Consider the following 17,273-nt stretch of genomic DNA (forward strand, 5'->3'; position numbering starts at 1 on the left):
AGTTTTCCTAATAGGCTATATTACATGTAGCCCCCGTTTATTTGTGCTTAGGCAGTTCCCAAAAGATCCACTAGAGGGCCTCAGGGACACACCTGTGTGCCAGTCGCCATGTGACAAAAATAAGTTTGTGGGCATATTTGTCGATTTAATTGTAGATTAATAAGTATCCCATATGAAAACCTAACAGGGCTTTTTGTGAACATACTGTATACACTCACTATCCACTTTATTAGGTACTGGCTAATACCAGGTTGGAGACCCTTTCACCTTCAGAATTGCCTTAATTCATATAGATTCAACAAGGTGCTGGAAATATTCGTCAGAGATTTTGGTCCATATTGACATAATAGTGTGACACAGTTGCTACAGATTTGTCAGCTGCACATGTGAAGCCCCCATCCACAACCACTGCGACCTCCAAAGGTCCAAAGGTGCTGTATTAAATTGGGGACTGTGTTTTATTTATTTATTTTTATGTATTCATATATTCATTTATTTATTTATTTTGAGTACAGTTGTTATATTAAAGACACCACTTTGAGATGATTGTGAAATGGGGTGTTATCCATCAGAATATGTGTCTGCTGTGGTCATAAAGTGATAGAAATGGGTGACAACCTTAGGTAGGCTGTAACGCGAAGACAAGGACACAACATCACAACAGAAATTGAGACTCATTAGAACAGGCAATGTTTTTCCAGTCTTCTATTGTCCAATTTTGGTAAGCCCATGCAAATTGCAACGTCATGGATATTTTACCTTTCTCACACCATTCTCTTTAAACCCATGAGTGATGGCTGAGTGGGAAAATCCCAGCAGATCAGCAGATTCAGAATTACTCAGACCAGCCTGTAACGCACCAATGTTCAAAGTCACTTAAATCACATTTTGTCCCCATTATTGTCTGCATGTCTGAATATGACTCAATACTTAGTTATGTTAGCAAAACAGTTTGACCTCAAAAGTGGCCAGTGATTATATGTTGTTAATGGTTATCTCCAAAAGTTGATTCTGTTCATCTGGACGTAGCGATTTGTGGGAGAAACGTTTCGTCACTCATCCAAGTGACTTCTTCAGTCTCAGCTGACTGCAGGTTTCCCCAAATCTTATAAACAGTACATTTGCATAATGACTGAAACCAGCCCACTGAAGGAACAATGGGCTGGGAGGTCAGTTCCTTAATCTTAATTATGCAAATTCTCATGACCATTGATCAACAACCACTGACCAAAACCCACTGATCAAAGACCACTGATCAATGGCCATGCGTACCATTCACAGAGAGTTGGGGAATGGCTGCAATCACAGCATCGTAAGATGGCGAAAGATGTGCCCTTAGGCCCTCTCCTCTATTCAGAGATGGTCTTTCCCTTTTCACGTAAATGGCCTCCTTGACTCCAGCGTTCCTCCCTGTCCAGGATGTGCACATCCTCATCATTGAAAGAGTGTCCACTGGCCTGTAGGTGTAAATAGACTGCAGAGTCCTGGCCTGACGAGGTAGCTCTTCTGTGTTGTGTCATCCGCTTCGCCAGAGGTTGTTTGTTTTCCCCGATGTATAAATCCTGGCAATCCTCCTGGCACTTAACAGCGTACACTATGTTACTCTGTTTGTATCGGGGGACCCGATCCTTGGGGTGGACCAATTTTTGGCGCAGCATGTTTTGGGGTTTAAAAGCCACAGAGACCCGGTGTTTAGAAAAAATTTGGTTGTTCTTCTCTCCTGGATCGGCTGGATCTTTCTTTAGGTGCCTTCCCAGCTTTGACAAAAGTCCAGTTGGGATAACCACATTTACTCAGGGCCTTCTTGATGTGCTGTTCTTCTGCCTCCCTGGCCGCTGTGTCAGTGGGGATGGTGTTCGCTCTGTGTTGTAGCGTCCTAATAACACCCAGTTTGTGCTCCAGTGGATGATGATAGTCAAACCTTAGATACTGATCCGTATGCGTAGGTTTAGGGTACATGTCAGCTTTTAGATGTCCCCCATTACTGATGGAAATCTCACAGTCTAAGAAGGCTAACCTGCCACTTTTCATATCCTCCCTGGTGAATTTGATGTGTCCGTCCACCGAGTCAATGTGATCCGTGAATTGTTCCTCAGTGGGCTGGTTTCAGTCATTATGCAAATGTACTGTTTATAAGATTGGGGAAACCTGCAGTCAGCTGAGACTGAAGAAGTCACTTGGATGAGTGACGAAACGTTTCTCCCACAAAACGCTACGTCCAGATGAACAGAATCAACTTTTGGAGATTTACTTTCCTGGATGATTAAGAATGCATTAAGACGTTTTAACGGTTATCATTTGATCATCTTTTTTCACATACAATTGTTAATACATATAAGTTTTGTATTTATTTATTTTTTGCCATATGCAGATTCTTTGCATAGGGTCATAATGGGTGACACCACACTGACACGCTAAAGGCTGATAAATATTGACCATAAACACTGACCATGCAGACTGCATACTGACCAAATAATTAGTATAAAAAATAATTTTTAAACCTCATAATTAATTCAATTATTTGTATTTTTGATAAGTTGCCTATACAGTAATTAAGAGACTGATGATATTTCAATACTGAAACAATAATAACTCTAATAATGACCCTTTTATAGGTCAGTTAAGGAATTGTTGTATAATCCCTAAAAGAATAATCATTCAATCAAGCAACCAGAGCAGCAAAACTTATAAAAGAGTTGAAATAATATGGATAATACTTTATTTTAAGTAGTCTACCATTTGTCCATATTTAATTACATTTAAATAAAAGAAAGAGGAAAAAAGGTTTGTTATGTGTTTTTGAATTATACTTTCACATTTCCAAAACTTTTGTTAGATAAAGCGATTACATTGGATAACAAAACAATTTTATTGTAAATTGTAATTTATTTTTTATAACACAACACAATCAGACATTTTTGCTTTCTAGGATTTTGGAGGGTGATTGATTTACTTGATCATATTCATTATCATCACCATCATTTAACCTCTGTAACACTTGCGCCTTACCCATGGTCTATGTAGCTTGTGCCCTTTTTTGGGCAGCATGTTAGGGAAACTAGCAGGATGTATCTCAAGTACTGGTCCAGGTGGAACATCATGATCAGGTTGAGGAAGAACAGAATACTGTGTTGGGGACTTATTTCCTGGTCCTATTTCATAGGGGTGTAGGAAATCTGTTATAGATGTTGGTGACTTAGGTACAGTTGTGGGTTCCGCTGTTAGTATCGCAAGAGGTGGCAATTTAGATGTAGGCTCCCCAGACTTTGGTAATTTCGGTGGAAGTACTGATAAAGATGGAGTGGATGGTTCAGTGACTGGTTCAGGAAAAACCATTGATTCAGGTGGAGTGGATGGTTCAATGACTTGTTCTGAAGTAACCATTGATTCAGATGGACTGGTTTGCTCAGTAACTGGTTCAGTTTCAACTGGTGTTTCAGATGTGGTTGTTGTTTCACTGACTGGTACAGAAGTAACAATTGATTCAGATGGACTGGATGGTTCAGTGCCTGCTTCAGAAGTAACCACTGATTCAGATGGAGTGGAAGGTTCAGTGACTGGTACAGAAGTAACCATTGATTCAGATGGAGTGGATGGTTCAGTGACTGGTACAGAAGTAACCATTGATTCAGATGTAGTGGATGGTTCAGTGACAGTTTCAGAAGTAAAAACTGATTCAGGTGGAGTGGATGGTTCAATGACTGGTTCTGAAGTAACCATTGATTCAGATGGAGTGGTTTGCTCAGTAACTGGTTCAGTTTCAACCGGTGTTTCAGATGTGGTTGTTGGTTCACTGACTGGTACAGAAGTAACCATTGATTCAGGTGGAGTGGATGGTTCAGTGATTGGTTCTGAAGTAATCATTGATTCAGATGGAGTTGGTGGTTGAGTGCCTGGTTCTGAAGTAACGATTGATTCAGGTGGAGTGGATGGTTCAGTGACAGCTTCAGAAGTAACCATTGATTCAGATGGAGTGGGTGGTTCAGTGACAGCTTCAGAAGTAACCATTGATTCAGATGGAGTGGATGGTTCAGTGCCTGGTTCTGAAGTAACCATTGATTCAGGTGGAGTGGATGGTTCAGTGCCTGGTTCAGAAGTAACCATTGATTCAGATGGAGTGGATGGTTCACTGACTGGTAGAGAAGTAACCATTGATTCAGATGGAGTGGATGGTTCAGTGAGAGTTTCAGAAGTAAAAACTGATTCAGGTGGAGTGGATGGTTCAATGACTGGTTCTGAAGTAACCATTGATTCAGATGGACTGGTTTGCTCAGTAACTGGTTCAGTTTCAACCGGTGTTTCAGATGTGGTTGTTGGTTCACTGACTGGTACAGAAGTAACCATTGATTCAGGTGGAGTGGATGGTTCAGTGATTGGTTCTGAAGTAACCATTGATTCAGATGGAGTGGGTGGTTCAGTGACAGCTTCAGAAGTAACCATTGATTCAGATGGAGTGGGTGGTTCAGTGACAAATTCAGAAGTAACCATTGATTCAGATGGACTGGTTTGCTCAGTAACTGGTTCAGAAGTAAACTCTGATTCGAATGGACTGGATGGCTCGGTGACTGATTTAGAAGTAACCACTGATTCAGATGGAGTGGATGGCTCATTTACTGGTTCAGTATCAACTGGTGTTTCAGATGCGATTGTTGGTTCACTGACTGGTACAGAAGTAACCATTGATTCAGGTGGAGTGGATGGTTCAGTGATTGGTTCTGAAGTAATCATTGATTCAGATGGAGTTGATGGTTGAGTGCCTGGTTCTGAAGTAACCATTGATTCAGGTGGAGTGGATGGTTCAGTGACAGCTTCAGAAGTAACAATTGATTCAGATGGAGTGGATGGTTCAGTGACAGCTTCAGAAGTAAAAACTGATTCAGGTGGAGTGGATGGTTCAATGACTGGTTCTGAAGTAACCATTGATTCAGATGGACTGGTTTGCTCAGTAACTGGTTCAGTTTCAACCGGTGTTTCAGATGTGGTTGTTGGTTCACTGACTGGTACAGAAGTAACCATTGATTCAGGTGGAGTGGATGGTTCAGTGACTGCTTCAGAAGTAACCACTGATTCAGATGGAGTGGATGGTTGAGCGACAGCTTCAGAAGTAACCATTAATTCAGATGGAGTGGGTGGTTCAGTGAATGGTTCTGAAATAACCATTGATTCTGATGGAGTGGATGGTTCAGTCACGGGTTCAGAAGTAAACTCTGATTCAGATGGAGTGGAGGGCTCAGTTACTGGTTCAGTATCAACCGGTGTTTCAGATGCGATTGTTGGTTCACTGACTGGTAAAGAAGTAACAATTGATTCAGATGGAGTGGATGGTTCAGTGACAGCTTCAGAAGTAACCACTGATTCAGATGGAGTGGATGATTCAGTGACAGCTTCAGAAGTAACCACTGATTCAGGTGGAGTGGATGGTTGAGTGACTGGTACAGAAGTAACCATTGATTCAGATGGAGTGGGTGGTTCAGTGAATGGTTCTGAAGTAACCATTGATTCAGATGGAGTGGATGGTTCAGTCACTGGTTCAGAAGTAAACTCTGATTCAGATGGAGTGGATGGTTGAGTGACTGATTTAGAAGTAACCACTAATTCAGATGGAGTGGAGGGCTCAGTTACTGGTTCAGTATCAACTGGTGTTTCAGATGCGATTGTTGGTTCACTGACTGGTAAAGAAGTAACAATTGATTCAGATAGAGTGGTTGGTTCAGTGACTGCTTCAGAAGTAACCATTGATTCAGATGGAGTGGTTGGTTCAGTGACTGCTTCAGAAGTAACCATTGATTCAGATGGAGTGGATGATTCAGTGACAGCTTCAGAAGTAACCACTGATTCAGGTGGAGTGGATGGTTGAGTGACTGGTACAGAAGTAACCATTGATTCAGATGGAGTGGGTGGTTCAGTGAATGGTTCTGAAGTAACCATTGATTCAGATGGAGTGGATGGTTCAGTCACTGGTTCAGAAGTAAACTCTGATTCAGATGGAGTGGATGGTTGAGTGACTGATTTAGAAGTAACCACTAATTCAGATGGAGTGGAGGGCTCAGTTACTGGTTCAGTATCAACTGGTGTTTCAGATGCGATTGTTGGTTCACTGACTGGTAAAGAAGTAACAATTGATTCAGGTGGAGTGGATGGTTGAGTGACAACTTCAGAAGTAACCACTGATTCAGGTGGAGTAAATGGTTCAATGACTGGTTCTGAAGTAACCACTGATTCAGATGGAGTGGATGGTTCAGTGATTGGTTCTGAAGTAATCACTGATTCAGATGGAGTTGGTGGTTCAGTGACTGGTTCTGAAGTAACAATTGATTCAGATGGAGTGGATGGTTCAGTGCCTGGTTCTGAAGTAACCATTGATTCAGGTGGAGTGGATGGTTCAGTGACAGCTTCAGAAGTAACCACTGATTCAGATGGAGTTGAGGGTTCAGTGACTGGTACAGAAGTAACCATTGATTCAGATGGAGTGGATGGTTCAGTGCCTGGTTCTGAAGTAACCATTGAATCAGGTGGAGTGGATGGTTCAGTGCCTGGTTCTGAAGTAACAATTGATTCAGGTGGAGTGGATGGTTCAGTGACAGCTTCAGAAGTAACCACTGATTCAGATGGAGTGGAGGGTTCAGTCACTGGTACAGAAGTAACCATTGATTCAGATGGAGTGGATGGTTCAGTGATTGGTTCTGAAGTAACCATTGATTCAGGTGGAGTGGATGGTTCAGTGCCTGGTTCTGAAGTAACCATTGATTCTGGTGGAGTCGATGGTTCAGTGACAGCTTCAGAAGTAACCACTGATTCAGATGGAGTGGAGGGTTCAGTGACTGCTTCAGAAGTAACCATTGATTCAGATGGAGTGGATGATTCAGTGACAGCTTCAGAAGTAACCACTGATTCAGGTGGAGTGGATGGTTCAGTGATTGGTTCTGAAGTAATCACTGATTCAGATGGAGTTGGTAGTTCAGTGCCTGGTTCTGAAGTAACGATTGATTCAGGTGGAGTGGATGGTTCAGTGACAGCTTCAGAAGTAACCACTGATTCAGGTGGAGTGGATGGTTGAGTGACAGCTTCAGAAGTAACCATTGATTCAGATGGAGTGGGTGGTTCAGTGACTGGTACAGAAGTAACCATTGATTCAGATGGAGTGGATGGTTCAGTGATTGGTTCTGAAGTAACCATTGATTCAGATGGAGTGGATGATTCAGTGACAGCTTCAGAAGTAACCACTGATTCAGGTGGAGTGGATGGTTCAGTGATTGGTTCTGAAGTAATCACTGATTCAGATGGAGTTGGTGGTTCAGTGCCTGGTTCTGAAGTAACGATTGATTCAGGTGGAGTGGATGGTTCAGTAACAGCTTCAGAAGTAACCACTGATTCAGGTGGAGTGGATGGTTGAGTGACAGCTTTAGAAGTAACCATTGATTCAGATGGAGTGGGTGGTTCAGTGACTGGTACAGAAGTAACCATTGATTCAGATGGAGTGGATGGTTCAGTGCCTGGTTCTGAAGTAACCATTGATTCAGGTGGAGTGGATGGTTCAGTGACAGCTTCAGATGTAACCACTGATTCAGATGGAGTGGATGGTTCAGTGCCTGGTTCTGAAGTAACCATTGATTCAGGTGGAGTGGATGGTTCAGTGCCTGGTTCTGAAGTAACCATTGATTCAGATGGAGTGGATGGTTCAGTGATTGGTTCTGAAGTAACCATTGATTCAGGTGGAGTGGATGGTTCAGTGCCTGGTTCTGAAGTAACCATTGATTCTGGTGGAGTCGATGGTTCAGTGACAGCTTCAGAAGTAACCACTGATTCAGATGGAGTGGATGATTCAGTGACAGCTTCAGAAGTAACCACTGATTCAGGTGGAGTGGATGGTTCAGTGATTGGTTCTGAAGTAATCACTGATTCAGATGGAGTTGGTGGTTCAGTGCCTGGTTCTGAAGTAACGATTGATTCAGGTGGAGTGGATGGTTGAGTGACAGCTTCAGAAGTAACCATTGATTCAGATGGAGTGGGTGGTTCAGTGACTGGTACAGAAGTAACCATTGATTCAGATGGAGTGGATGGTTCAGTGATTGGTTCTGAAGTAACCATTGCTTCAGGTGGAGTGGATGGTTCAGTGCCTGGTTCTGAAGTAACCATTGATTCAGGTGGAGTGGATGGTTCAGTGACAGCTTCAGATGTAACCACTGATTCAGATGGAGTGGAGGGTTCAGTGACTGGTACAGAAGTAACCATTGATTCAGGTGGAGTGGATGGTTCAGTGCCTGGTTCTGAAGTAACCATTGATTCAGGTGGAGTGGATGGTACAGTGCCTGGTTCTGAAGTAACCATTGATTCAGGTGGAGTGGATGGTTCAGTGACAGCTTCAGAAGTAACCACTGATTCAGATGGAGTGGAGGGTTCAGTGATTGGTTCTGAAGTAACCATTGATTCAGATGGAGTGGATGATTCAGTGACAGCTTCAGAAGTAAACTCTGATTCAGATGGAGTGGATGGTTCAGTGATTGGTTCTGAAGTAATCACTGATTCAGATGGAGTTGGTGGTTCAGTGCCTGGTTCTGAAGTAACGATTGATTCAGGTGGAGTGGATGGTTCAGTGACAGCTTCAGAAGTAGCCACTGATTCAGGTGGAGTGGATGGTTGAGTGACAGCTTTAGAAGTAACCGTTGATTCAGATGGAGTGGGTGGTTCAGTGACTGGTACAGAAGTAACCATTGATTCAGATGGAGTGGATGGTTCAGTGATTGGTTCTGAAGTAACCATTGATTCAGGTGGAGTGGATGGTTCAGTGCCTGGTTCTGAAGTAACCATTGATTCAGGTGGAGTGGATGGTTCAGTGACAGCTTCAGATGTAACCACTGATTCAGATGGAGTGGATGGTTCAGTGCCTGGTTCTGAAGTAACCATTGATTCAGGTGGAGTGGATGGTTCAGTGCCTGGTTCTGAAGTAACCATTGATTCAGATGGAGTGGATGGTTCAGTGATTGGTTCTGAAGTAACCATTGATTCAGGTGGAGTGGATGGTTCAGTGCCTGGTTCTGAAGTAACCATTGATTCTGGTGGAGTCGATGGTTCAGTGACAGCTTCAGAAGTAACCACTGATTCAGATGGAGTGGATGATTCAGTGACAGCTTCAGAAGTAACCACTGATTCAGGTGGAGTGGATGGTTCAGTGATTGGTTCTGAAGTAATCACTGATTCAGATGGAGTTGGTGGTTCAGTGCCTGGTTCTGAAGTAACGATTGATTCAGGTGGAGTGGATGGTTCAGTGACAGCTTCAGAAGTAACCACTGATTCAGGTGGAGTGGATGGTTGAGTGACAGCTTCAGAAGTAACCATTGATTCAGATGGAGTGGGTGGTTCAGTGACTGGTACAGAAGTAACCATTGATTCAGGTGGAGTGGATGGTTCAGTGCCTGGTTCTGAAGTAACCATTGATTCAGGTGGAGTGGATGGTTCAGTGACAGCTTCAGATGTAACCACTGATTCAGATGGAGTGGAGGGTTCAGTGACTGGTACAGAAGTAACCATTGATTCAGGTGGAGTGGATGGTTCAGTGCCTGGTTCTGAAGTAACCATTGATTCAGGTGGAGTGGATGGTTCAGTGACAGCTTCAGAAGTAACCACTGATTCAGATGGAGTGGAGGGTTCAGTGACTGCTTCAGAAGTAACCACTGATTCAGATGGAGTGGATGGTTGAGTGACAGCTTCAGAAGTAACCATTGATTCAGATGGAGTGGGTGGTTCGGTGAATGGTTCTGAAATAGCCATTGATTCTGATGGAGTGGATGGTTCAGTCATTGGTTCAGAAGTAAAATCTGATTCAGATGGAGTGGATGGTTCAGTGACTGATTTAGAAGTAACCACTAATTCAGATGGAGTGGAGGGCCCAGTTACTGGTTCAGTATCAACTGGTGTTTCAGATGCGATTGTTGGTTCACTGACTGGTAAAGAAGTAACAATTGATTCAGGTGGAGTGGATGGTTCAGTGACAACTTCAGAAGTAACCACTGATTCAGGTGGAGTGGATCGTTCAATGACTGGTTCTGAAGTAACCATTGATTCAGATGGAGTGGATGGTTCAGTGATTGGTTCTGAAGTAATCACTGATTCAGATGGAGTTGGTGGTTCAGTGCCTGGTTCTGAAGTAACAATTGATTCAGATGGAGTGGATGGTTCAGTGACAGCTTCAGAAGTAACCACTGATTCAGATGGAGTGGAGGGTTCAGTGACTGGTACAGAAGTAACCATTGATTCAGATGGAGTGGTTGGTTCAGTGACTGCTTCAGAAGTAACCACTGATTCAGATGGAGTGGATGATTCAGTGACAGCTTCAGAAGTAACCACTGATTCAGGTGGAGTGGATGGTTCAGTGATTGGTTCTGAAGTAATCACTGATTCAGATGGAGTTGGTGGTTCAGTGCCTGGTTCTGAAGTAACGATTGACTCAGGTGGAGTGGATGGTTGAGTGACACCTTCAGAAGTAACCACTGATTCAGTTGGAGTGGATGGTTCAATGACTGGTTCTGAAGTTACCATTGATTCAGATGGACTGGTTTGCTCAGTAACTGGTTCAGTTTCAACCGGTGTTTCAGATGTGGTTGTTGGTTCACTGACTGGTAAAGAAGTAACAATTGATTCAGGTGGAGTGGATGGTTCAGTGACAACTTCAGAAGTAACCACTGATTCAGTTGGAGTTGATGGTTCAATGACTGGTTCTGAAGTAACCATTGATTCAGATGGAGTGGATAGTTCAGTGATTGGTTCTGAAGTAATCACTGATTCAGATGGAGTTGGTGGTTCAGTGCCTGGTTCTGAAGTAACGATTGATTCAGGTGGAGTGGATGGTTCAGTGACAGCTTCAGAAGTAACCACTGATTTAGATGGAGTGGATGGTTCAGTCACTGGTTCAGAAGTAAACTCTGATTCAGATGGAGTGGATGGTTCAGTGATTGGTTCTGAAGTAATCACTGATTCAGATGGAGTTGGTGGTTCAGTGCCTGGTTCTGAAGTAACGATTGATTCAGGTGGAGTGGATGGTTCAGTGACAGCTTCAGAAGTAACCACTGATTCAGATGGAGTGGATGGTTGAGTGACACCTTCAGAAGTAACCATTGATTCTGATGGAGTGGATGGTTCAGTCACTGGTTCAGAAGTAAACTCTGATTCAGATGGAGTGGATGGTTCAGTGACTGATTTAGAAGTAACCACTAATTCAGATGGAGTGGAGGGCTCAGTTACTGGTTCAGTATCAACTGGTGTTTCAGATGCGATTGTTGGTTCACTGACTGGTAAAGAAGTAACGATTGATTCAGGTGGAGTGGATGGCTCAGTGACAACTTCAGAAGTAACCACTGATTCAGATGGAGTGGATGGTTCAGTTCCTGGTTCTGAAGTAACCATTGATTCAGGTGGAGTGGATGGTTCAGTGACAGCTTCAGAAGTAACCACTGATTCAGATGGAGTGGAGGGTTCAGTCACTGGTACAGAAGTAACCATTGATTCAGATGGAGTGGATGGTTCAGTGATTGGTTCTGAAGTAACCATTGATTCAGGTGGAGTGGATGGTTCAGTGCCTGGTTGTGAAGTAACGATTGATTCAGGTGGAGTGGATGGTTCAGTGACAGCTTCAGAAGTAACCACTGATTCAGTTGGAGTGGATGGTTCATTGACTGGTTCTGAAGTTACCATTGATTCAGATGGACTGGTTGGCTCAGTAACTGGTTCAGTTTCAACCGGTGTTTCAGATGTGGTTGTTGGTTCACTGACTGGTAAAGAAGTAACAATTGATTCAGGTGGAGTGGATGGTTCAGTGACAACTTCAGAAGTAACCACTGATTCAGTTGGAGTTGATGGTTCAATGACTGGTTCTGAAGTAACCATTGATTCAGATGGAGTGGATAGTTCAGTGATTGGTTCTGAAATAACCACTGATTCAGATGGAGTTGGTGGTTGAGTGCCTGGTTCTGAAGTAACGATTGATTCAGGTGGAGTGGATGGTTCATTGACAGCTTCAGAAGTAACCACTGATTCAGATGGAGTGGATGGTTCAGTGACAGCTTCAGAAGTAACCATTGATTCAGATGGAGTGGGTGGTTCATTGAATGGTTCTGAAGTAACCATTGATTCTGATGGAGTGGATGGTTCAGTCACTGGTTCAGAAGTAAACTCTGATTCAGATGGAGTGGATGGTTCAGTGACTGATTTAGAAGTAACCACTAATTCAGATGGAGTGGAGGGCTCAGTTACTGGTTCAGTATCAACTGGTGTTTCAGATGCGATTGTTGGTTCACTGACTGGTAAAGAAGTAACAATTGATTCAGGTGGAGTGGATGGTTGAGTGACAACTTCAGAAGTAACCACTGATTCAGATGGAGTGGATGGTTCAGTGCCTGGTTCTGAAGTAACCATTGATTCAGATGGAGTGGATGGTTCAGTGCCTGGTTCTGAAGTAACCATTGATTCAGGTGGAGTGGATGGTTCAGTGACAGCTTCAGATGTAACCACTGATTCAGATGGAGTGGAGGGTTCAGTGACTGGTACAGAAGTAACCATTGATTCAGGTGGAGTGGATGGTTCAGTGCCTGGTTCTGAAGTAACCATTGATTCAAGTGGAGTGGATGGTTCAGTGCCTGGTTCTGAAGTAACCATTGATTCAGGTGGAGTGGATGGTTCAGTGCCTGGTTCTGAAGTAACCACTGATTCAGATGGAGTGGAGGGTTCAGTGACTGCTTCAGAAGTAACCATTGATTCAGATGGAGTGGATGGTTCAGTGACTGCTTCAGAAGTAACCATTGATTCAGATGGAGTGGATGGTTCAGTGACTGCTTCAGAAGTAACCACTGATTCAGATGGAGTGGAGGGTTCAGTGACTGCTTCAGAAGTAACCATTGATTCAGATGGAGTGGATGGTTGAGTGACAGCTTCAGAAGTAACCATTGATTCAGATGGAGTGGGTGGTTCAGTGAATGGTTCTGAAATAACCATTGATTCTGATGAAGTGGATGGTTCAGTCACTGGTTCAGAAGTAAACTCTGATTCAGGTGGAGTTGGTGGCTCAGTTACTGGTTCAGTATCAACTGGTGTTTCAGATGCAATTGTTGGTTCAGTGACTGGTTCTGAGGTAACCATTGATTCAGATAGAGTGGATGGTTCACTGGCTGGTTCAGTTTGAAGTGGCGTTTTAGAAGCGGTTCTTGATTCAGTGACAGCTTCAGAAGTAACCACTGATTCAGATGAAGTGGATGTCTCAGTGACTGGTTCAGTTTCAACTGGTGTTTCAGATGTGGTTGTTGGTTCAGTGACTGATTCTGAAGTAACCATTGATTCAGATGGAGTAGATGAATCAGTGACTGGTTCAGAAGTAACCCCTAATTCAGATAGGGTGGATGGTTCAGTTAATAGTCCTGAAGTAACCATTGATTCAGGTGTAGTGGATGGTTCAGTGACAGCTTCAGAAGTAACCACTGATTCAGATGGAGTGGATGGTTCAGTGACGACTTCAGTAGTAACCGCTGATTCAGGTGGAGTGGATGGTTCCGTCACTGGTTCAGAAGTAACCACTGATTCAGATGGAGTGGATTGTTGAGTGACAGCTTCAGACGTAACCACTGATTCAGATGGAGTGGATGGCTCAATTACTGGTTCAGTTTCAACTGGTGTTTCCGATGCGGTTGTTGGTTCAGTGACTGGTACAGAAGTAACCATTGATTCAGATGGAGTGGATGGTTCAGTGACAGCTTCAGAAGTAACCACTGATTCAGATGGAGTGGATGGTTCAATGACTGATTCTGAAGTAACCATTGATTCAGATGGACTGGTTTGCTCAGTAACTGGTTCAGTTTCAACCGGTGTTTCAGATGTGGTTGTTGGTTCACTGACTGGTACAGAAGTAACCATTGATTCAGATGGAGTGGATGGTTCAGTGATTGGTTCTGAAGTAATCATTGATTCAGATGGAGTTGGTGGTTGAGTGCCTGGTTCTGAAGTAACCATTGATTCAGGTGGAGTGGATGGTTCAGTGACAGCTTCAGAAGTAACCACTGATTCAGATGGAGTGGGTGGTTCAGTGAATGGTTCTGAAGTAACCATTGATTCAGATGGAGTGGGTGGTTCAGTCACTGGTTCAGAAGTAACCACTGATTCAGATGGAGTGGATGGCCCTGTTATTGATTCAGTATCAACTGTTGTTTCAGATGCAATTCTTGGGTCACTGACTAGTACAGAAGTAACAATTGATTCAGATGGAGTGGGTGTTTCAGTCACTGGTTCAGTTTCAAGTGGCGTTTCAGAAGCAGTTCCTGGTTCAGTGACAGCTTCAGAAGTAACCATTGATTCAGATCGAGTGGGTGGTTCAGTGACAGCTTCAGTAGCAATCACTGATTCAGATGGAGTGGATGGCTCAGTTACTGGTTCAGTTTCAACTGGTGTTTCCAATGCAGCTGTTGGTTCAGTGACTGGTTTTGAGGTAACCATTGATTCAGATGGAGTAGATGGCTCAGTGGGTCGTTCAGTTTCAACTGGTTTTTCAGATGGAGTTGTTGGCTCAGTGACTGTTTCTGAAGCAAACATTGAATCAGATGAACTGGATGGTCCAGTGGCTGGTTCAGTTCCAAATGGTGTTTCAGATGTGGTTGTTGGTTCAGTGACTGCTTCAGTAGTAACTACTGATTCAGATGAAGTGGATGGTTCAGTTTCTAGTTCTGAAGTAACTATTGATTCAGATGGAGTGGGTGGTTCAGTAACTGGTTCAGACGTAACCACTGATTCAGATGAATTGGAATGTTCAGTGACTGGTTCAGTTTCAACTAGTGTATGAGATGGGGTTGTTGGTTCAGTGACTGAAGTAACTATTGATTCAGATGGAATGGATGGCTCAGTGACTACTTCTGAACTAACCATTGATTCAGATGGAGTAGATGGTTCCTGGAGTGTTTCAGAAGTAACTACTGATGCAGATGCCGTAGATGGTTCAGTGACAGCTTCAGAATTAACCACTGATTTGGATGTAGTAGATGGTTCAGTGGCTGGCTCAGTTTCAAGTGGTGTTTCAGATGGAGTGGATGGTTCAGTCACTGGTTCAGTTTCAATTGGTTTTTCAGATGTGGTTCCTGGTTCAGTGACTGCTTCAGAAGTAACCATTGATTCAGATGGAGTGGATGGTTCAGTGAAGGCTTCAGAAGTAACCATTGATTCAGATGGAGTGGGTTGCTCAGTAACTAGTTCTGAAGTAACAATCGATTCAAATGGAGTAAATGGTTCAGTCACTGGTTCAGAAGTAATAACTGATTCAGTTGGAGTTGATGGTTCAGTGACAACTGCAGTAGTAACCACTGATTCAGATGGACTGGATTGTTCAGTGACCGGTTCAGTTTCAACTGCTGTTTCAGATGTGGTTGTTTGTTCAGTGACTGGTTCTGAAGTAACCATTGATTCAGCTGGAGTGGATGGCTCAGTGACAGCTTCCGAAGTAACCACAGATTTAGAAGGACTGGATGGTTCAGTGACAGATTCAGAAGTAACCATCGATTCAAATGGGTTAGGTGGTTGAGGGACTGGTTCAGAAGTAACCATTGATTCAGATGGGTTAGGTGGTTGAGGGACTGGTTCAGAAGTAACCATTGATTCAGGTGGAGTTGATGGTTCAATGACTGGTTCAGAAGTAATTATGGTTTCAGATGGAGTGGATGGTTCAGTGACTGGTTCATTTTCAACTGTTCTTTCAGATGTGGTTGTTTCTTCAGCGACGGCTTCAGAAGTACCCATGGATTCAGACAGAGTGGTTAGTTCAGTGACTGGTTCAGAAGTAACCATTGATTCAGATGAAGTGGATGTTTCTGTGACTGGATCAGCATCAGCTGTCATTTCAGACGTTGTTGTTGGTTCAATGACTGGTTCAGAAGTATCTTTTGATTCAGGTTCAGTGGACGGTTCAGTGACTCGTTCAAGTGTCTCTGTGCTTTTTGGTGCACCTTTTGGTGCAGTTACATTAGTTGGTTCACCCGCTGGTTCAGGTGTTGTGGGTGGTTCAGGTGAACTCGTGGTCCTTTGCTCAGATGACGGTACTACTGTATTAATCTTTGGTCCAAATGGTTTTTGTTGCTCCTTTCCACTTCCTCCTCCTTCCGGACCTTGGCCACATTCACATGGTTTGAGCTGAATGATGTTTTTAATAAGCTGAGCACTTGGGAAGTTCATACTTATGACACCTAAGCAACCATAGTTTTTAGAGATTTTTTTATGCCAGTCCACAAAGTCGTAAAGTTGCTCATTGACATTTCGAGCCAATATTTTTGGATTGTTGAAAAGTGACGTTGATGTCTCAGTCACCACAATGTGATGTTCACAGATGTGTGACTTGATTTGCTTTAATCTCTCTTCTACATTTTTGAGCCTATTACGTTCAAAGAAATGTGAGTCATGGTTTTCTGTTCCAGCATGAAACACATCAGTCTGGAGAAAAACAATATTGCCCCTTGCGACCTTCATGTTTGGTGTCATCGTCTGTGTCCATATTTTATTTCTGAAGTTGTCAATTAATTCCTTTGTCAACTGAGCAACTTGTTTCTTGTAAAGACCATGTAATGTCACTTTCAAAATCACTGTCTCACTTTTGTGATCTCTTAAGAAATCAAGAATGTCTCTGATGACATTATCTAATTCCGTATGCTGCCAAAACATCCAGTGACTATCCCGAATATAAACATTTTTTTGTGTAGGCAACCAAATCCCAGCATGCAAGTCAAAATATCGTACTCCCACATTAAGTTGCTGCTTCAAATTCCAAACTTGACATATAGCAAGTGGTCCTCCGTATAATGTTAAGCTCTCGTGTGTTCCAGGAATGGAGATAGCAGATAGTGGGGTCTCTTCAGGTATAGACTTCATCCAGTCAAGGTTGTAAGATCTTGGATCCAGGTCTGGGTTTTCATTGAAACCTAACCATGAACCTGAGCAGGAGGTTATTCTGGTGAGAGGAAGACATTTTTACTTCTATTTTTAATTCTTTCATCATTCTTTCAAAGTCAAAAAAGCAATTCTAATTGTTTATTTCTACAACAAGAAAAAGGAAGATAGAAATATTTGCCAAATACACTTTCCCATCACAATAAGTCAGTCTTAAAAGTAAAGCAATTATAAACTATTATTATAAAATCAATAATATTGTCTTACTTACATAGAGAAAAAGGAGAGAAAATTATAGATCCCCATAATCTGGTTGTTCCATCAAGCTCAGGAATTTAGGATTTGTCCAAATTTCTTTCCAATGCGTTTAC

The 17,273-nt window shown here is 42.9% G+C and overlaps 2 protein-coding genes across 2 annotated transcripts; both read right to left on the reverse strand.

The window, feature by feature from the left end:
* Nucleotides 1–2,982: 2,982 nt before the first annotated feature.
* Nucleotides 2,983–6,456, reverse strand: LOC147303575 (uncharacterized). Its single transcript, XM_086280716.1, has 3 exons — nt 6,022–6,456; nt 5,709–5,973; nt 2,983–5,372 (listed from the first exon to the last, which is right to left on the reverse strand). The coding sequence occupies exons 1-3, from the start codon at nt 6,454–6,456 to the stop codon at nt 2,983–2,985; spliced, it is 3,090 nt and encodes a 1,029-aa protein (XP_086136842.1).
* A 170-nt stretch (nt 6,457–6,626) lies between these two features.
* LOC147303576 (uncharacterized) lies at nt 6,627–16,194 on the reverse strand. Its single transcript, XM_086281274.1, has 8 exons — nt 13,676–16,194; nt 12,582–13,579; nt 12,009–12,533; nt 11,625–11,768; nt 10,630–11,480; nt 8,886–10,557; nt 6,742–8,789; nt 6,627–6,683 (listed from the first exon to the last, which is right to left on the reverse strand). The coding sequence occupies exons 1-8, from the start codon at nt 16,192–16,194 to the stop codon at nt 6,627–6,629; spliced, it is 8,814 nt and encodes a 2,937-aa protein (XP_086137400.1).
* Nucleotides 16,195–17,273: the final 1,079 nt, after the last annotated feature.

This window comes from Aulonocara sp. 'chitande type north' Nkhata Bay, linkage group LG22 (genome assembly GCF_057382095.1).
Source record: "Aulonocara sp. 'chitande type north' Nkhata Bay isolate Kocher_YH1m ecotype deep benthic linkage group LG22, A_spYH_male_GT1.1, whole genome shotgun sequence".
In the NCBI taxonomy this organism is placed as follows: Eukaryota; Metazoa; Chordata; class Actinopteri; order Cichliformes; family Cichlidae; genus Aulonocara; species Aulonocara sp. 'chitande type north' Nkhata Bay.